The following is a 17,524-nucleotide window of genomic DNA, read 5'->3' as shown; positions in this document are numbered from 1 at the left end:
AAGATTACACAATAATCCAAACAAGAGGAAGCACATTCACATTTCAAAAGAGCAAATAGGAGTCATATATTTATATGATCCTAAAATACAAACTGCTTCTCCATATTTGAGAGTGCAGCAGAAAAGCTGATTGAAAGACTGCAAATATAGGGTTCTTAATATGACAATAACCTGATTGAGTGATGATGAAGTTTTTTAGTGTGCACTCAAGCTGTTTTTAGCTGTCTTTTGCTTGTGTAGAGTCTTCAAGCATGTTAAAATAGATCTAGAGTCTGTAGTCTGCAGCCTTTCCTCATGTCAGGAAACAGAAAGGAGAAGACCAAGCGAAAGTCTTCCTGTGTGTTACGCATCACAAGCCTACACACGCACGCACGCACACCCACACACACACACACACACACAGACACGCTGCACACTTTGCAACAATGAAACTGTCTGGATCTCTCACATGGTGTGTGTCACAGCACATTTCTGCAGTATACACACGACAGAAGGACCACAAACTCAATAAGACCTCCACTGGGACCAAGGAGTGATCGTTCTGGGGCTGAACTAAAAGGCAGGTCAGTTAAAGTTTTCTGTACTTACCAATGTTGAAATGTATTATTCAATAACAACAAAAGTTCATGTTGAATGTTTTTAAAATTATGAACCCATGCAAAATTGGTGTTATATTGTATTTCTTTTTATTGTAACGGTTTAGATATAATGTTGCAGCTTCTGTATTAGTCATTATAAACATTATTTACTTTTCCCCCGAAAAGTTTTGAGAACTCATGGAGAGCATATTTATCTTGTATTTTTTAGAAGACTATCTCCATGGACAGAAATGCAACTTTCCCCCTGTTCCCTGGCAATCACAGCCACTCCAACAGCACTTGTTCCCGTGACAACATTTTGAAGACGGTGGTTTTTCCCGTTCTCTACTCCTTCCTCTTCCTGGTGGGGTTGTCTCTCAATGGCCTGGCAGTTTGGGTGTTTTTACGCATCCCCTCACGGTCTCACTTCATTATATACCTGAAGAATATTGTGGTTGCAGATGTCATTATGACTTTCACATTCCCTTTTAAGGTTTGTCTAAACTCATGCCACTTTCTTTTTTAAAGCACCCTTTATGAAGGTTGTATTAATACTTTATGGATCAGCCATAGACCATTAATAAGAAAAACTCTTTGGTTACCAGATTGTGAAAAATCTTTCTTGTTTAATACATGTAATTCAATTATTATCTCTTCTAATGTGTAAGTCATTGAAAATGGGTAATAAACATCAATTGTCCAGTTGCGCATGTTTATCATTGATAAAGGATACTGAGTTTCCCACTTTCCAATAAACAGCAAAAAAATCTGCAAAATTTGGTAAGTTATCTTAAATGATGCACCCTAAATATTAAGTCATTGACTCCCTGCAGCTCAAAAGACACACCAAGTGGAGGAGGATAAACAACCTGGCAACACAAAGGTTTTTCTGATTAATGATTTTGATGAGTTATACTACAGTTAACTGTAGATAGAATAAATTGCATGAATTTGAAATAAGTTTAAAACTGTAAATTAAACTGTAAATACCCAATTCTGTGTATCTACAGGTGTTATCAGACTCCAACACGGCATCCACTGGTCTGCGTATATTTGTGTGTCGAGTTTCCTCAGTGCTCTTCTACCTTACCATGTACATCAGCATCCTCTTCTTTGGCCTCATCAGCATCGATCGCTGCAGAAAGACCCTCATGCCCTTTAGGGGGACAAACACGGCCAGGTTGACCCGTAGGAAGCTCCTCTCTGGAGCCATCTGGATCTTTTTGCTGCTTCTCTGTCTGCCCAATGTGATCCTGACAAATAAAACTCCAACTTCACCATACTTCAAGTGCAGTGACCTGAAGACACCCGCTGGCCTCTACTGGCATGAGGTGGTAAATCATGTCTGCCAGGTTATCTTCTGGGGCAACCTGGTGACTGTAATAATATGTTACACCTTAATCACCAAAGAGCTGTATAAATCTTACTCCCGCACAAAGTCTCACAGCACTGAAGGGACTATATGTAGAGCACCAAGCAGGACTACAACCCGGAAGCCCCACCAGGCAAAAAGAAAAATGAGTGCAAACGTATTTCTAGTTCTGGCAGTGTTCTTTGTGTGCTTTGTGCCGTTTCACTTTGCCCGTGTGCCGTACACCATGAGCCAGACCCGAGGCCTTCTCTTTGACTGTAAACTCAAACTTTTCTTCTTTCAGTTGAAGGAAAGTACGCTCTTCCTCTCATCCCTTAACTCTCTTCTGGACCCCCTCATTTACTTCTTTCTCTGTAAGTCCTTCAGGACAACCTTGTTCAAGACCCTGCAGCTGCCACCTGGAACCTGTAGCTGGCTAACAGGGAAAGGATCAGACACAGACTCAGGCAGCACTGCCTTGAGAGACTCCTCGGACTGTACATAGAGCCACTGGACATGATGAAAACTTCAGTAATGTATCTGAATGTGCAGCTTCTGATGGCATATGACACATCCAAATCCAGCTTTGTGACTGAACATCAAAGGACATACTGCAGCTAATATATTTTCTGCCATTTTAATCAACTGTGACTTGTGATTTTTACCAAAAAACAGTCAAAATGAAATACATAGTTTTGCTGATGTTTCCTTTCTCTTGTGTCAAATGTAGAGCAGACACAGCAGGTTTTTGTTGTTTTTCTTTCTGTACTCTATTCCAGTTGATAACAACATGAAGTTTCCCTTCTATTTTTTCCAAAACCTGATAATTTTGAAAAGAAGTAATGTGATGTTTACACTGTGAAAATAAATCTAATATCAAGACCATCCTCAGTATTCCTCACACATGGCTGATCTGCATAAAATTCATGTGGTCTCAAAAACAATCTCACAATCCCTCCATCCATCCATCCATCTTCTTTCCGCTTATCCGGGGTCGGGTCGCGGGGGCAGCAGCCTAAGCAGGGAAACCCAGACTTCCCTCTCCCCAGCCACTTCGTCCAGCTCTTCTCGGGGGATCCCGAGGCGTTCCCTGGCCAGCCGAGAGACATAGTCTCTCCAGCGTGTCCTGGGTCTTCCCCGGGGTCTCCTACCGGTGGGACGTGCCCTGAACACCTCACCCGGGAGGCGTCCAGGAGGCATCCTAACTAGATGCCCGAGCCACCTCATCTGGCTCTTCTCAACGCGGAGGAGCAGCGGGTCTACTCCGAGCTCCTCCCGGATGACCAAGCTTCTCACCCTATCTCTAAGGGAGAGCCCAGCCACCCTACGGAGGAAGCTCATTTCGGCCGCTTGTACCCGCGATCTCGTTCTTTCGGTCACTACCCAAAGCTCATGACCATAGGTGAGGGTAGGAACGAAGATCGACTGGTAAATCGAGAGCTTCGCCTTTCGGCTCAGCTCTCTCTTCACCACGACGGATCTGTGCAGAGCCCGCATTACTGCAGACGCTGCACCGATCCGCCTGTTGATCTCCCGCTCCATCCCTCCCTCACTCGTGAACAAGATCCCGAGGTACTTGAACTCCTCCACTTGGGGCAGGATCTCATCCCCGACCCGAAGGGTGCACTCCACCCTTTTCCGGCTGAGGACCATGGACTCGGATTTGGAGGTGCTGATTCTCATCCCGGCCGCTTCACACTCGGCGGCGAACCGATCCAGTGAGAGTCGGAGGTCACGGTCTGATGAAGCCAACAGGACCACATCATCTGCAAAAAGCAGTGACCCAATCCTGAGGTCACCAAACCGGAACCCCTCAACGCCCTGGCTGTGCCTAGAAATCCTGTCCATAAAAATTATGAACAGGATCGGTGACAAAGGGCAGCCCTGGCGGAGTCCAACCCCCACCGGAAACGAGTCCGACTTACTACCAGCTATGCGGACCAAGCTCTGACACCGGTCGTACAGGGAACGGACGGCCTGTATCAGGGGGGCCGATACCCCGTACTCCCGGAGAACCCCCCACAGGACCCCCCGGGGGACATGGTCGAATGCCTTTTCCAAGTCCACAAAGCACATGTGGACTGGTTGGGCAAACTCCCATGCACCCTCAAGGATCCTGCAGAGGGTGTAGAGCTGGTCCACAGTTCCACGACCCGGACGAAAACCACATTGCTCCTCCTGGATCCGAGATTCGACTATCCGACGGACCCTCCTCTCCAGTACCCCCGAATAGACCTTACCACACACTCACACTCACAATCCCTGTTATTATTAAATGTGGATGAAGGTTATGTTGTTTAGTTGTTATGCAATGATTGATCGTTAGGATAGTAAAACCTCAGTACAAGAACAATACACATTACCTGCTCCATACAGGCAAATCTGATGTCATGTGTGAGCATTTCAGAAATTCAGTAACAAAAGATTTATTGTACAATTAAGCTTGAGTTGCGACATAAAATTGAACAAACACTGATGTCTTTTGAAATCTCTCCGCAAATTTAAACTGATTTATGTCCTTACACTGAATAATTATATAATAACAATTATTAGTATTAGGAAAAAAGCACACAAAACATATAAGTGGTACTTTATCTTATGCCATTCCTCTGTATATTGTCACACATTAATGCTGTGGCATTAAACTCCAAAAACGTGTAATCTCTCTGACAAGTTAAGACAAGCTAAGCACATTTAAAAAACAGAAATTGCTTCACTGTACCCTAAAAAAACATGGCCAACCACATTGTATGTTATTTGAAACTCACTCTCCTTTGGAGCAGCTCACTGTTCATGGATTTGCATCTCTCTGTTTGAAAGGGCTGACACACTTTAATAGTTTTTCTTCTAATGTGTTTATCTCCCAAGCTGCATGGTGTAAAGGTAAGGAGATAGCATTCTTGGTGAGTGGATGAATGTTAAGCTTTATTTGTTTTGGGAAAAGAAAATGTTACATTTACAAGTTGGATAGAAAAAAGATTGGTTAATTTAGACTGAACATGAAATAATTTTAAGAACATTTTAGTGTGGCTTATAGTTTTGTTAACAGTATATCTATGCACATTCATTGCTGTTAAAATACAATCAACCCTGAGTAACCTTTCTCAAAATGAAATGGTTTAGAGCACAAAAAAACAAAGATCTTTCTGTGCAGTGGGAGAGATATTTCAAAGTTAGCCAGACACAAAACAGTGGAGATGATTGGAGGATAAATTGTAAAAAATGTCATTAATCCTACAATAAAAGCTTATTGCGCAGAAGCTTTAATTTAGCTTGCTCTGTATTTCTTCTTCTTTGATCACTGTTAATCAAAGGCCCTTAAATGCACAAATAAACAATAAATGTGTATAATTTCAGTGTGAATATACTGGTGAGGTGAATCCAGTTATTGATTATTATTAAATCCAAAACTATTACAAAGAGGACAGAAAGATGTCCCTAAAATGTGTTTCTATTTATAAGAATGTATATAACATGTCTCTATGTGATGAAATAATACAGTCCAGTCCAGTTTTTGTTCTTCACTATGGTGAAAACAATTTGCAATTGCATAACTTCCATCTCACAGTATCAAAAGTGGAAGTGTCAGGTTCAGCATTCAGCGTACATTCAAATGCTCTGGTTGAGCATTCATAAACAAATCATGGTAGAAAATGTCTTGTAACTAATGGTAAATGCAAATCAGGTTCAACTTTGCAAGTTGGAAACATTAATAGCAGTTGTTCCCTGTTTCAAACCAGTTCTAGGCAGCAGTCACCAGACAAATTCAGATGATTTTTGTCTTGCATCACAAAATGGTGCAACCTAGTTGCAATTGAAATGCCACCCACATTATGGTACAACCTAAATGCCTCCTGTCTGCTTCATTTGTTAACAATTTTTTTTTCAAACAGAGTCTGCTGAAAACTCTTAGTTTGCTATCTTTATTTGATCTGTATTTGTTTTTATATTCCAGACTCTATGATGATGTCCAACAACTCATCACACCTCTCTTCAGGTTGTGCCCAGTTCAGACTTGTGAGTGTAAATGAGGCTGTCACCTACCTCTTCTTCATCTCATTCCCCATTGCATTGCTGCTCAATGGCATAGCAGCCTGGGTGTCTGTCCACCTCCAGTCCACCTCCACCTTCATAGTTTATCTCAAAAACCTGGTGGCTACTGACCTGCTCATGACACTGACAAGCCCGCTGATGGCAGCTAGCATGCACCCCAGAGCCACATTACAGTTAAAGGCGTTTGCGTGCCGTTTCTCCAGTGTCATTTTCTACTGCTGTTTGTACACAAGCATTACCTTTATGGGTCTCATCAGTCTGGATCGCTTCTTCAAAATTGTTAGGCCATGTGGAAAGTTGTTAGGACAAAGCCTGGCCTTCAGTGTTGCAATGTCCACCTTGGTTTGGGTTGTGTTATTTGGTAGCACAGCTATCCCAACTATGATACTAACTAACCAGGATCCTGTTAATGAAACAGGAGATTTCTGTATGTCCCTGAAAAGTCCAGCTGGTGTGACTCTTCACAAGTTTGTGGTTATATTTATGGAGATTCTTTTCTGGCTCGTAAGCTTACTGATTGTGTTTGGCTACATCTGCATCACCCTGAAAGTCCTGCAGTCCTTCAGAAACTCCGGGAGCAACAACAACAATGGAAAGAAAAAGACTAAGCTGCGAGTCTTCTTGATCCTACTTGTGTTTTTCGTGTGCTTTCTGCCTCTCCACATCATGCGCATTCGGTTCACACTTTATGAAATCTTTGGCATTAATGTCTGTGCTGATACATGGGTGATGACAGCTTACAATTTTGTTTTGTGGCTCTCTACTACTAATGCCTGCCTGGATCCTCTTCTCTACATTTACCTGTGCAGGGAGTTCAAAGACAAACTGGTTGATATGTTGAAAGCTAGAGGTGTTGAGTTATATTCAGGAGAAAAAGAGTAGACTTCACAGTAGAGAGAAGCTAACAATTAGTTATCAATACATGAAAACATTTTTCAGCAGTTAGAGGCAAAAAATTGTAGTTTCACTTTATGGCCAGGTGATTAAGCATTCTAATAGTAATGTTTCATGTTTATGTTTTATATTGTACCGCCCTCTAGTGAACTATTGAGGACTAGCATCTAGATGAAAGGTCCACTAAGACTAGATCAACAATGTATGATGAATAAAATTTCAATTTGATTGTTATATATATGGTCTATTCAAATATATTTTGCTTTGTGTGTCAATGTTTAAACCTCTGTGAATATGTCTCAGAGCAGTGTATACTTTATGCATGCACCTTGTACTGTATGTGTTTTTATATTTATGTAAGTACATTCTTTTCCTTCAAGTTTTCAACAACTCAGTGTTTTAATTCCACATTGAAGTGTTTCTGTGAGAACTATACCAATAAATTTGACTATGAAGTCATCTTAATGTTTAGTTTTTTCTGTTGTGAGGAGCCTCCTCAGTCACAGTCTTCATTAGCCATTAGTAATGATATAACTCTGTTTTGCCATGGGTTTATAAGGGAGGAGATTTAATTTTAACAGTATAATGAAAACAATATAGGAGGACACTTTAGGAGAATTTAGGAGAAGAATAAGAAATTAGGAGAATATAGGGGAATTTAGAGGTTATCCCCTTCATAATTACTACTTTTATTGACCAATCAATACAAAATAGTGGACATTCAACTACATGAAAGAAAAATAGAATTGAAAGCCATAAATTTTGGACCTATTATATCTTGATCTGAAATAAAGTATAGCATCCTTGCTAAAGAGCATTGCTCAGTTGCCAAGAATCTGTTTCTTTAAACTGAATTAATTTCTTAAGTTTTTCATCACCTCATTAAATGACTTCATTGTCTTTAACTACTCTCTATAAACATATACTAAAGATTTTTAATTGGTTTGATTGAAATGGTGCTGTCAGAATAGTTCATATACAAATCAAGGAAGCTTCTACAACGTGGTGTTACCACTGTGGCCAGGGTGTATGACGTCTGTGTTGCTTTTGGATAAATAGCAAGTTTTTCCTATTTTTGCATAAGTTGTGATGAATTGCCAGCCTTATTACAGCTGAAATGCTGATTTGTTTGTTAGGTAAATCCACATTGTTTCTATAACACTCAGTGCATCACTGGTCCACCTGACTACTTTGTGCTCAAGAAGAGTGATTCAAGTCATCAACTGTAAGTCATTATTAAATTCTAGCATTTGAAATAAGAGTGGTTAATCTGTGACGAGAAAAATATACATTCAACTAATTCTTTTAACATCAATTCTCTTTAAAGAAGTCATTTAAAAGGTAAGTTCACATGTTTTCAAGTCTTTCTCCACACTTCAGCAAGGAAAAGCTGTTTGGTAATATTTAGTCTCTTACTACCATGAAATAAATGTCAACCCATCCTTTAATGAATGCACTGAAGCAAAGAATTGAATGATGTCACACCAAAAACAAAACAAAAAATATAGACTATAATTAATGAAAATATGTTCAATTTCAATTGAATCAGGCACATCTGATTCAATTTAAATTGACTGGATAAAATTGAAAACTGGATCAAATTGAAGTGAGCTTTTTTTGTCTTCTGTAGACTAAAAGGAAAACAGATAATATCCTGGAAGGCAATGTTGTTGAACTTGGAAAAGTAATACTCTTTGACTAATGCCCAGTAAGATTTCCATGGGCTCAATCAGTTTGAATTTGTTACTTTTTCATCTACTTTCAGGCAAATCACATGCACCTCTTACAAAGTTTAGCAGAGGGGGGAACAAGCCTTCCAGAACACAGAAACCTATAAATTGTCCTCAGTAAAACTATATGTCTATTCAAATATAACTGCACTTCTTAATTTACTTTATGTTCTTTTGTATTTTTTTCCTGTCACAGTAAATATGGAAAAGACCCTTCTCTGTGCTGTATGTAACAGAAGATATAAGCTAGAAAGAAACACTGTAAAATGGGAGGAAAGGGTTGAAAACTGGAAAGGAACTGATTACTTTCTGAATGATGATATGAGATATGAATAAGAACAAATCAATTACACAATGAAAAAACTATATCAGCTGCTCCCTTTGCTTTGTCTAGCCCACTATCTGTGCAACCTGGACTCGCATAGGTGGTCAAAAATGGGTGAATGGATGGATCCTCCCTTTGACAGTGGCCAAGAGAGTGAGTGGAGAACTCAAAGATTAATCTTAGTGTCACTATTAAAAGTCAAAAATTGTCCAAATAATATTGAACATTTATAGTCTACATCAACAACATGTTTCTTGGCAATAGCTGAACAGCTAAAATTTGTTTTAAACTCTTTAATTTTCTTTCAGGTACAGCGATGCCATCGGATCTGACATCTCACAATCATGTGGGGTGTACCAGTTTTATTTACAACACAAGCATTGTCCCAGCTCTGTACTGGTTAACATTCCCCATAGCCTTAGTGCTGAATGGCGTGGCAGCTTGGGTGTCTCTGCACCTCAAGTCCACCACCACCTTTGTGGTGTACCTGAAAAATCTAGTGGCAGCTGATCTAATCATGACCTTGATCATCCCAATCAAAGCCGCCAGTGACATGTCGAGTGCATCAAACATGTTATTTGAATTTTCATGTCGTTATTCCAGTGTCATTTTCTACAGTACACTGTACGCATGTATCACTTTGCTGGGCCTTATCGGTCTGGACCGTTTCTTCAAGATCGTGACACCCCGCAGCAAGTTTGGTCAGAATCTAACCGTAAGCAAACTGATATCAGCCTCAGTCTGGTTGATCATGTTTGGAGGCACTGCTTTACCTAATATAATTCTGAGTAACAAATCAGTAGCTAATTTGACAGAGAACAAGAATTGCATGAGGTTTAAAGGACCGGTTGGACTTCAATTCCATCACAATGTAGTAATTTATCTGAATAGTTTATTCTGGTTTGTCAGTGTGGTCATTGTGGTTTGCTACATTTGTATTGCAAAGAAGGTTATCCAATCTTTCAGAAAGTCTGGCAGCAATAACAACCAGGGAAAGAAGAAGATCAAACTACGTGTTTTCCTGGTTGTCATTGTGTTTTTTGTGTCATTTGGACCATACCACATTGTCCGTATCCCGTACACTTTCCAACAAGTCCAATATTCTTCTGAGGCTAGCTGCGCTTACCTAATAGGCAAGTTTGCTAAGGAACTCAGCTTGTGGCTTGCAACCACCAACATCTGCCTTGACCCACTTCTCTATGTCTTCTTGTGTCGAGAGTTCGAGGACAAGCTTATTTCTTTGATGAAAAATGTATCCATCTTATTCAAAGTAGCCTCAGCAGGCAAAGAAGAGGGCACTTTACCACAGAGTAGATTCTGACAGGTCGTGCATAATAAAGCTTTAATGTATGCTACATGGACTGAACGCAGATGTCCCTGAAGATTGTAGACTAAAAGCCAAGTTACTGTTTCAAATGCTTTCACACTTTGCTATTTATGCAATTGATTTTTTTATAGCCCATGTTGAAGTCATTGTTTTGTGTCTTGTCTAAATGGCTTTAGAACCAGGAAAACAGGAAATACAATAAGGATGAATGAGATAAACATGAGACAAGTGGGTGATGTTATGAGGCTGTTTTTATGTCAACAAAACAGTTTTATGGTAGCACTGGAAGTTCAAAATCAGAAGGCCAATAGAGTTCTAGGAGGAGAGACTGTAAATGAAACTACCATGCAAAACAAGTTTAGTTAAAGCTAGTTAACATTTGCATCTCTTTGGCAAGTTTGTGGTTACACTTAAAATGTGTCATATCCGTAATGGGGTTGTGCAAATGTGCAATGTGACCACCAGCTAGGGTAGTCAACTGCAACATGCTCATCAGCTTTTAACATTGTACTACAAAGAAAATAATGCATGCAAAAAAGAACAAGTATGTTTATTCATCTTTCTTCTATCACATATATTGTAACACAAAAAACGTGTATTGTAAAACTGGCTGAAAACTTGACTGACATTTATATCTTTTAGTACACTGTGATAAAAATAAAAAGTTAGATAAAAGAGTTTTTTTTTGTTTGTGGTTACCTGATGAGTGACACTGTGCTTATTTATCAGAAGACACAGTCCTTGCATGTTCTGGAAACCACACGTGTCTGTTCCATTTACAGTAAAACAGATTCTACTTAACATAACAACTACAACAAGTTACTGTCGCATAGATTGAAAGTTCACTCTAGTAAACACATGCATGTTATTTCTCAGCTACTCTTTCCACATCTGTCAAAAATTCCTGGTCCAGATCCAAATAAAGTCACACAGGAAATCGTGTTGTGTTCTCAGAATGCACTATTTTTATCAAGAAAGCACGAAAGGGAATAAAACTCTAAGACAACAAAGATATTAGATACGAGGGGAAGAGAATATTCATTCATTTATACTGTATTTCTGTGAAATGTTGTGCTTGACAACTTAAAGATTATAAAATTTACAATAAAGTTTAAAGTACAAATTTAGTCTCAGTAAAAATATGAAAAACAAATAAGAAGATAATAAATAATACATTTTGTTACAAACTTGTTAACTAATATAACTCTTCTGTCTAGCGTGCATTTAAGGTAAAATTGAAAAGAACAAAAAAAATACATTCGGTGAGATGTGAATAACATACATATACTGTACATCATCGTCATTCATGCCCACTAAAACCACAGTCACGCTGGTGGCTGAGAGATAGAGGTGGGGTAAATAAGCTGCAGAATGGAGGGAGGAGCAGAGGGGTGCAGAAGGTCTCTAGACCTGGAGTGTGGAGTGGAGAAATGAGTCCATGCCTTTGGTGTTCGCCTGTCAGCAGCTACAGAGACTGACGCAAGCGAACGGAGGCAGAGGGATTGGCACGGAGCAGAACAAGCCTCTCTGCAGACAATTGGGACAGGAAGCAAGGAAGGAAAGGGTCTTTTACCCGGAGGAAGACTGGCAACCTCGTTGGGATTGTGACAAGACAGCCACACAGTAGCTCCAGAGACCACCCATTGTAAGAGCATCAAACACACATACTTAAAGGAACGGAGAGAGACATACTGAGAAAGACCAAGACTGAAACCTCCTTAGGTCAGGAGAAGTATTTTGTGATATTTCTAAATTGGTTGAAAAACTAAAGTAACACTTGGAGTTTTTGGAGATTTTCAATTTTGTTTTTTCTTTTGTTACATATTTGTCCAGGGGTTAAGAAAGGACAAGCAGAAACGTGTAGTTCCTTATTTTGAAATACTGTGGTTTTTTGTTGCTTTATTCTTTGCTCTTCACATGCTCCCACAGTCCATAGTCACAGACGATAAGGACACCGCAAGAAGGTAAGACTCAGTTATTAGCTTTACAAGTACATATTCTTGGTAAAATAGCTGTCTATGCTTGGAACAAAGACCATATAATTTGCTCAACAATTGTTGTAACAGGTCTAATTAACATTAGTGTGCACAGACAAACGTTTTATTGTATATCTTGGTTGCCATAGTACCTGCTCCTGCCCTCAATGTTATTCTGAGCTGTTAAGGCTTTCAATGTAAAGACCACACACTCTGCAGTGGCATGTTAGTGACTGAGATAGAATAAAAGAAATGCACTAGTGCTTGGCAGTCTTCAACACTACATACCCAGTATATCTCTATATCTCAACTGACAGACTTAACTGGTCAAATAATCATCACATCACTAAGAGCTGGCTGTGAAAGCAGTTACTGCTATTTGGTTCGTCCCTTTCTCAATGTGGTAGAGTGTAGGGGTTACACTGTATATAGAGTGCGCAGAAAACAAATTACTTATTAGAATGTTTTTGGTTTTAATTTACTTTATTTAAAGACAGAGAAATACCTAACCCTTAAGACTAAATAAACCAAATAAACTAACCTAAATAAAGTACATAAATAAATAAATAAATAACTCTTTGTCAATAATAAACAATAAGTCAGCTATAGTTATTCAGAAAAGATGTAATCATTCCATACATATCTATGTACAGGTAATTAGAATTTATATTTGTGGCCTTTCATTATAATTTCTTTATATCTTCATATGAACACTGTCTCTATAATATGTATCAATTTCATCATTATTAATGTTATTTTATTATGTCTACTCTCTCTCAACCTTTCTAACGTCCAATGAAGACTGCAAGATGAACAACAGCCTGCCCAACGCCTCTGTCAAGTGCCTGCGGGATACCAGTGTGACAGCTGTGGTTTTCCCCTGTCTGTACAGCATACTCTTTATAGTTGCCCTTGTACTGAATTCCCTGGCTGCATGGATCTTCTTTAGCATCCCCAGCACCTCGACATTTGTTGTCTTTCTAAAGAACGTGGTAAGACACAGAGGGTTTTGATTCATGAATTTTGTTGTCGATGCAGAGCATCAAAATAGAAAGAAAAATGTGTGATCGTTTAACAGGTGGTGGCTGATTTGCTGATGACTCTGACCATCCCTCTGAGAATCTTGAGTGATGCAGGTGTGGGTTCCTGGCATCTACGGGCCTTTCACTGCCGGTACTCTGCAGTTCTCTTCTACATCACCATGTACATCAGCATCCTCTTGCTGGGCCTCATCAGCCTGGACCGCTACCTGAAGATAGTCAGGCCATTTGGAAAGTGCGCCCTGCAGCGGGTCCGTGTCGGTCAGATGCTGAGTGCAGCTGTCTGGGCAGTGATGTTATCTTTAGCACTACCCAACGTCATTTTAAGTGATCAGCCACCACGCATTTCTGGAGGAAGGTTGAAGTGCAGCTCCATGAAGAGCAAAGCTGGCCTGCTTTGGCATGAAGGATTCAACTACTTCTGTCAGGTAGCTATTAAATAAATGAATTGTTGGACATTTTTGAAAATGCACTAATTTATTTATATATTTTTGTTGAGAGTTAGATGAGAGGACTGATACCACTCTTATCTAATATTTCTAATATAACTTACACATTTTTTTAGCCAAATAACTTGTTTCACTGTCTGAATTTGATCGATTCTGTCTGTTGACATTTCAAAAGTCTAGAAGAGCTGCACGATGAAATCATTTTATCTACATTCAAGTTAGCTGGGGGTCTAAACTGGAAGTTTCCAGTGAGCATGTTCCATGAGAGCATTGGGTTGATGGAACGTGCAGTTTTCAGGAAGTGGCTTTTTTGGTTTCTGTATCTAGTTCTCTTTATGAATCCTGTATCTAGTCTTTATGATAAAAGTTAACCAGCTGCCGGACAGTGGTATTGATCTTTTCACCTATTGACAAGAAAGCAAATAAGCTAATTTACCAAAAAGCTTAAAATTCCCCTTATAAATCTGCTGTGTGCACGATTCCCTAAAATAATTATTACAATATTGATATAACATCTGACTTTTGAATTTCAGCTATAATTCAGAAGTAGTCATGAGAAACGTTGTGGGAGGGTGCTGCTTTGTTTGATGTCTTGTGGATATGTTTTACTTACAGGTGATTTTCTGGGGCACCCTGGCCTTGATGGTGGTTTGCTACACGTTCATCAGCAAGAAGGTGTATGAGTCCTACAAAGCCTCAAAGAGCAGATCTCAGGCCGCCAGTCGCAAAACAAAAGCAAAGGTCTTCGTGGTGGTGGGGGTGTTTTTCATCTGCTTCGCCCCCTTTCACTTTGCCCGCGTTCCCTACACTCTGACCCAAACCCGCAACATGGCGAGTCATTGCCAGGCACAGAATGCACTCTACATTGCCAAGGAAACCACCCTGTGGCTGTCGGCTACTAATGTATGTCTGGACCCGCTCATCTACGTGTTCCTGTGCAAAGTATTTAGGAAAAGACTGACAGCTGCACTCGGCCCTAAAGCCCTCCACAAAGGTGCCATGGATTCTCTCACGGCAACATCAACTCAGCTGGAGATGTCACAGATACCCCACAGTAAAAGACTGTCATACAATGGCATGCCAGAGTGACACACTGGACAATGTACACTGGGACATGATTAGTAACTGTCGAGGCACATGAACAATTGTGTAATTTGACCTGTCAATAGCCTATTGTTTTGATGACAGGGCATGTAAATATTCCAAAATTACTGCAAGATGATCAAAATCTGCTGATAGGACAATGCTACGTCACAGAAAAAAGTCAAATGGTCATGAAGTTTCATTACAGCAATGACTTCCGTTTCTGATATAGTACTAACCAAACTTGCGCATGTTTGCTAACTCATCCAACACATTTCCTTAACTGTGCTCACTGTCATTTTTCTACTTCCTTCTCTCTAATCTTGTTTAAACTGCACTTTCCCTTTGCAAAACATTGGCTATGGGGCAAACATCTTGACAGGACATATTCTCAAATGATTACACCCCACACACAGCATGACCAAGGACTGAATTATAACAATTTTATAATAATTTAACAATACAGCTCAAATATATGTATAATATAAATAGATAATAATAAAAAAAATGTCCTACTGTAACTGTATGTTGTTAAAGTTATAGAGCTTATCATTGTGTTTTAAGTGTTTTTGTGATGAGAACAGCTTCTTAGTGAACATGCTACAGCATATTACATATGTCACAATTAAGGTGAACAGGTTGGAGATGAGTCTAAAGCGTATAGTCAAATGCCATTTCTTTTACATGGGACAGAGCAGATGAACCCAAATGCAGACACACAGAGGCTTTGGATTTGGTAGGACAAGATATTTAGTAAAGCAGGCCAGGGGAAACTAGTACTGATAGCTGGAAAAGTGGGGCAGAAGCTTGGACTGAGCTGAGGCAGTCTGGGGCAAGGGGAGCAGGTCCATAGGGAAACCTGTGGATGCAGGATAGAGTGGGGTACCAGGGGAGAGAAGCAGGGCTGAAAAGACAAGGGACAGGAGACAGGGACTAAAGCAAGAGCAGATAGGACTGCAGGTCACAGGAGACAAGCAACAATTAGAAAACTGATAAATGCAAGAGACATGGCTTTGTAGTGTGAATCTGGCAGGGCTTAATGAAAGTAAAGTTCTTGATTATGGAATTGGTTACAGCTGGTGGGGCTCTGCTGAGAGAGCCACTGGGGAAGTGGCAACAGGTAGTGACAATTTCTTATAAAACCTGAGACATAAAAGAAGATCACTGTATGAAAACAGAGCTGAGATGAGATGACAGTGCAGCATAGGCAGCCAAATAGTAAAGAGGACAGAACTATATGGTTCCTTTAGTACAGTAGTGCTGACATAGGTTTCTGATGAAAGCTCATAACATGCTGAGGCTGATGTATAGAGGAAATGAAAGTGTTTTGTTTTTTTAATTATTTTTAAAAACTTTTAGAAACATCAGCTATTTGTTGTTACTTCCTGTATGAAAAGCACTAGACTAGAGGTGCTTACGTTTCCTTATCTTTATATTTCCACGTAATCTACAGTAGTGATCGGTACCTTGGGTACATTTGATCATTACTGAGCAACAACAACTGCAGACTGCAGAGATTAGGTTGTTGATTAGACTGAATGTATACCACATCTACAAATGTCCAGCTCTGCCTGGAAGTAGGGCATGTATCCTTTCACAATACTGCATACTGCATTAAGCACCTGATTAATTTTTGAATCGAACAAGGGGAGGAAAAAGTATATAACTGGAATAAATTGACTTTTTCCAACACTGCAGCCCCCCGTAAGATGAGTTTCAGGACATTCACAAACTGGCTCTGCAGGATTAATGTCACATCCCACCTGATTTACAATTGTGTCTGCATGTGGGTCTGATTAATGTAATAATGAATATGTAATATCATCTTCCTCCATCCCACCCTCTGTTGGCTACGACAGAGGCTGATATTTGGGCAGGAAATTAATGGGCTACAGAGCGGTCGGAGCGGCGACTGCAGCCAAAGGAAGGACCGTTCATCACCCTCAGATTAAATCCTCTGACAGATGACCCTGCAGTAGTGAATTATGAGAAATTCTAAATGACATTCATGGAAATTAAATAAACCCCAGAGATAGGGTTGCCTAGCAGTATGCACAGACACAAGTTGGGGACAGAAAAGGGCCAGATAAATAGGGGGCAGGTGGAGGTGGGGGCTGACAGCTTCATATAACTGGATCCTTGTGGAGGTCCTGATGAAACAAGGTGCTACAGCTTGCATATCAGAAACATCTGTCAAGCCCATGTGTCAGTGATGACAACCAGCAGTGGTTTCACTGTTTTATGTCAAGACACTCTAGAAAGATGGCTTTAAGGCTACTTATCAAAGCTTTAGATGAAGTTTAAGGTCAAAAAAGTTATTTTGACACATTGTTCAACTGTTCAAAATTCCAGTGTGAGAAAAAGATTGAAACTGAATGAGATTACCTCACTTTTCTAAAACTTTAGTTGAAATGAAGGATGTGCATTTTATATAACCAAAGATACAAGACTTTAAAGTCAGCCCACAAACAGAGCTGGAGCTCTAGGGCATGCAAGACCACATGAATCCTACACTTTGACATTCAGTTGGGCAAAGTATAGAGAAAGCAAGTCTGAGGCCATATCTTTAAGTCTGCAACAATAAATTTTGTCCACTAGGGTAAATTAAGGGTTAGAAGAAGAAAACAAACCTGACAGACACACAAAGCAGAAACTGTATTGCTTGTAGAGTTGATAGGTTTTCAATATGTGCCTATTACATGTCAAGCAAATCTGCAG

At 39.9% G+C, this 17,524-nt stretch overlaps 4 protein-coding genes across 6 annotated transcripts; all 4 read left to right on the top strand.

Moving 5' to 3' along the window:
- The first annotated feature begins 449 nt into the window (after nucleotides 1-449).
- Nucleotides 450-2,831, top strand: p2ry12 (purinergic receptor P2Y12). Of its 2 annotated transcripts, none has more exons than XM_062419256.1 (3): nucleotides 450-559; nucleotides 808-1,071; nucleotides 1,589-2,831. In XM_062419256.1, exons 2-3 carry the CDS (start codon nucleotides 820-822, stop codon nucleotides 2,432-2,434), a joined length of 1,098 nt encoding a protein of 365 aa, XP_062275240.1. In that variant the 5' UTR covers nucleotides 450-559; nucleotides 808-819; the 3' UTR covers nucleotides 2,435-2,831. The 2 variants fall into 2 exon arrangements, with proteins under 2 accessions (XP_062275240.1, XP_062275239.1); XM_062419255.1 differs by having other exon boundaries at nucleotides 450-563.
- A 3,064-nt stretch (nucleotides 2,832-5,895) lies between these two features.
- LOC133980597 (P2Y purinoceptor 13-like) lies at nucleotides 5,896-6,864 on the top strand. Its single transcript, XM_062419355.1, has one exon. The coding sequence runs from the start codon at nucleotides 5,896-5,898 to the stop codon at nucleotides 6,862-6,864; it is 969 nt and encodes a 322-aa protein (XP_062275339.1).
- A 2,177-nt stretch (nucleotides 6,865-9,041) lies between these two features.
- Nucleotides 9,042-10,252, top strand: LOC133980595 (P2Y purinoceptor 13-like). Its single transcript, XM_062419353.1, has 2 exons — nucleotides 9,042-9,084; nucleotides 9,240-10,252. Exons 1-2 carry the CDS (start codon nucleotides 9,042-9,044, stop codon nucleotides 10,250-10,252), a joined length of 1,056 nt encoding a protein of 351 aa, XP_062275337.1.
- A 1,479-nt stretch (nucleotides 10,253-11,731) lies between these two features.
- On the top strand, nucleotides 11,732-15,342 carry LOC133980362 (P2Y purinoceptor 13-like). 2 transcript variants are annotated; one of them, XM_062419065.1, is made up of 5 exons: nucleotides 11,732-11,980; nucleotides 12,188-12,222; nucleotides 13,036-13,226; nucleotides 13,313-13,702; nucleotides 14,339-15,342. In XM_062419065.1, the coding sequence occupies exons 3-5, from the start codon at nucleotides 13,044-13,046 to the stop codon at nucleotides 14,810-14,812; spliced, it is 1,047 nt and encodes a 348-aa protein (XP_062275049.1). In that variant the 5' UTR covers nucleotides 11,732-11,980; nucleotides 12,188-12,222; nucleotides 13,036-13,043; the 3' UTR covers nucleotides 14,813-15,342. The 2 variants fall into 2 exon arrangements, with proteins under 2 accessions (XP_062275049.1, XP_062275050.1); XM_062419066.1 differs by lacking the exon at nucleotides 11,732-11,980 and having other exon boundaries at nucleotides 12,066-12,222.
- The last annotated feature ends 2,182 nt before the right edge of the window (nucleotides 15,343-17,524 follow it).

The sequence above is a fragment of the Scomber scombrus genome, chromosome 5 (assembly GCF_963691925.1).
Source record: "Scomber scombrus chromosome 5, fScoSco1.1, whole genome shotgun sequence".
Lineage (NCBI taxonomy): Eukaryota > Metazoa > Chordata > Actinopteri > Scombriformes > Scombridae > Scomber > Scomber scombrus.
Note: the sequence above shows the minus strand (reverse complement) of the source record. Positions and strands in the feature narration are given on the sequence as shown.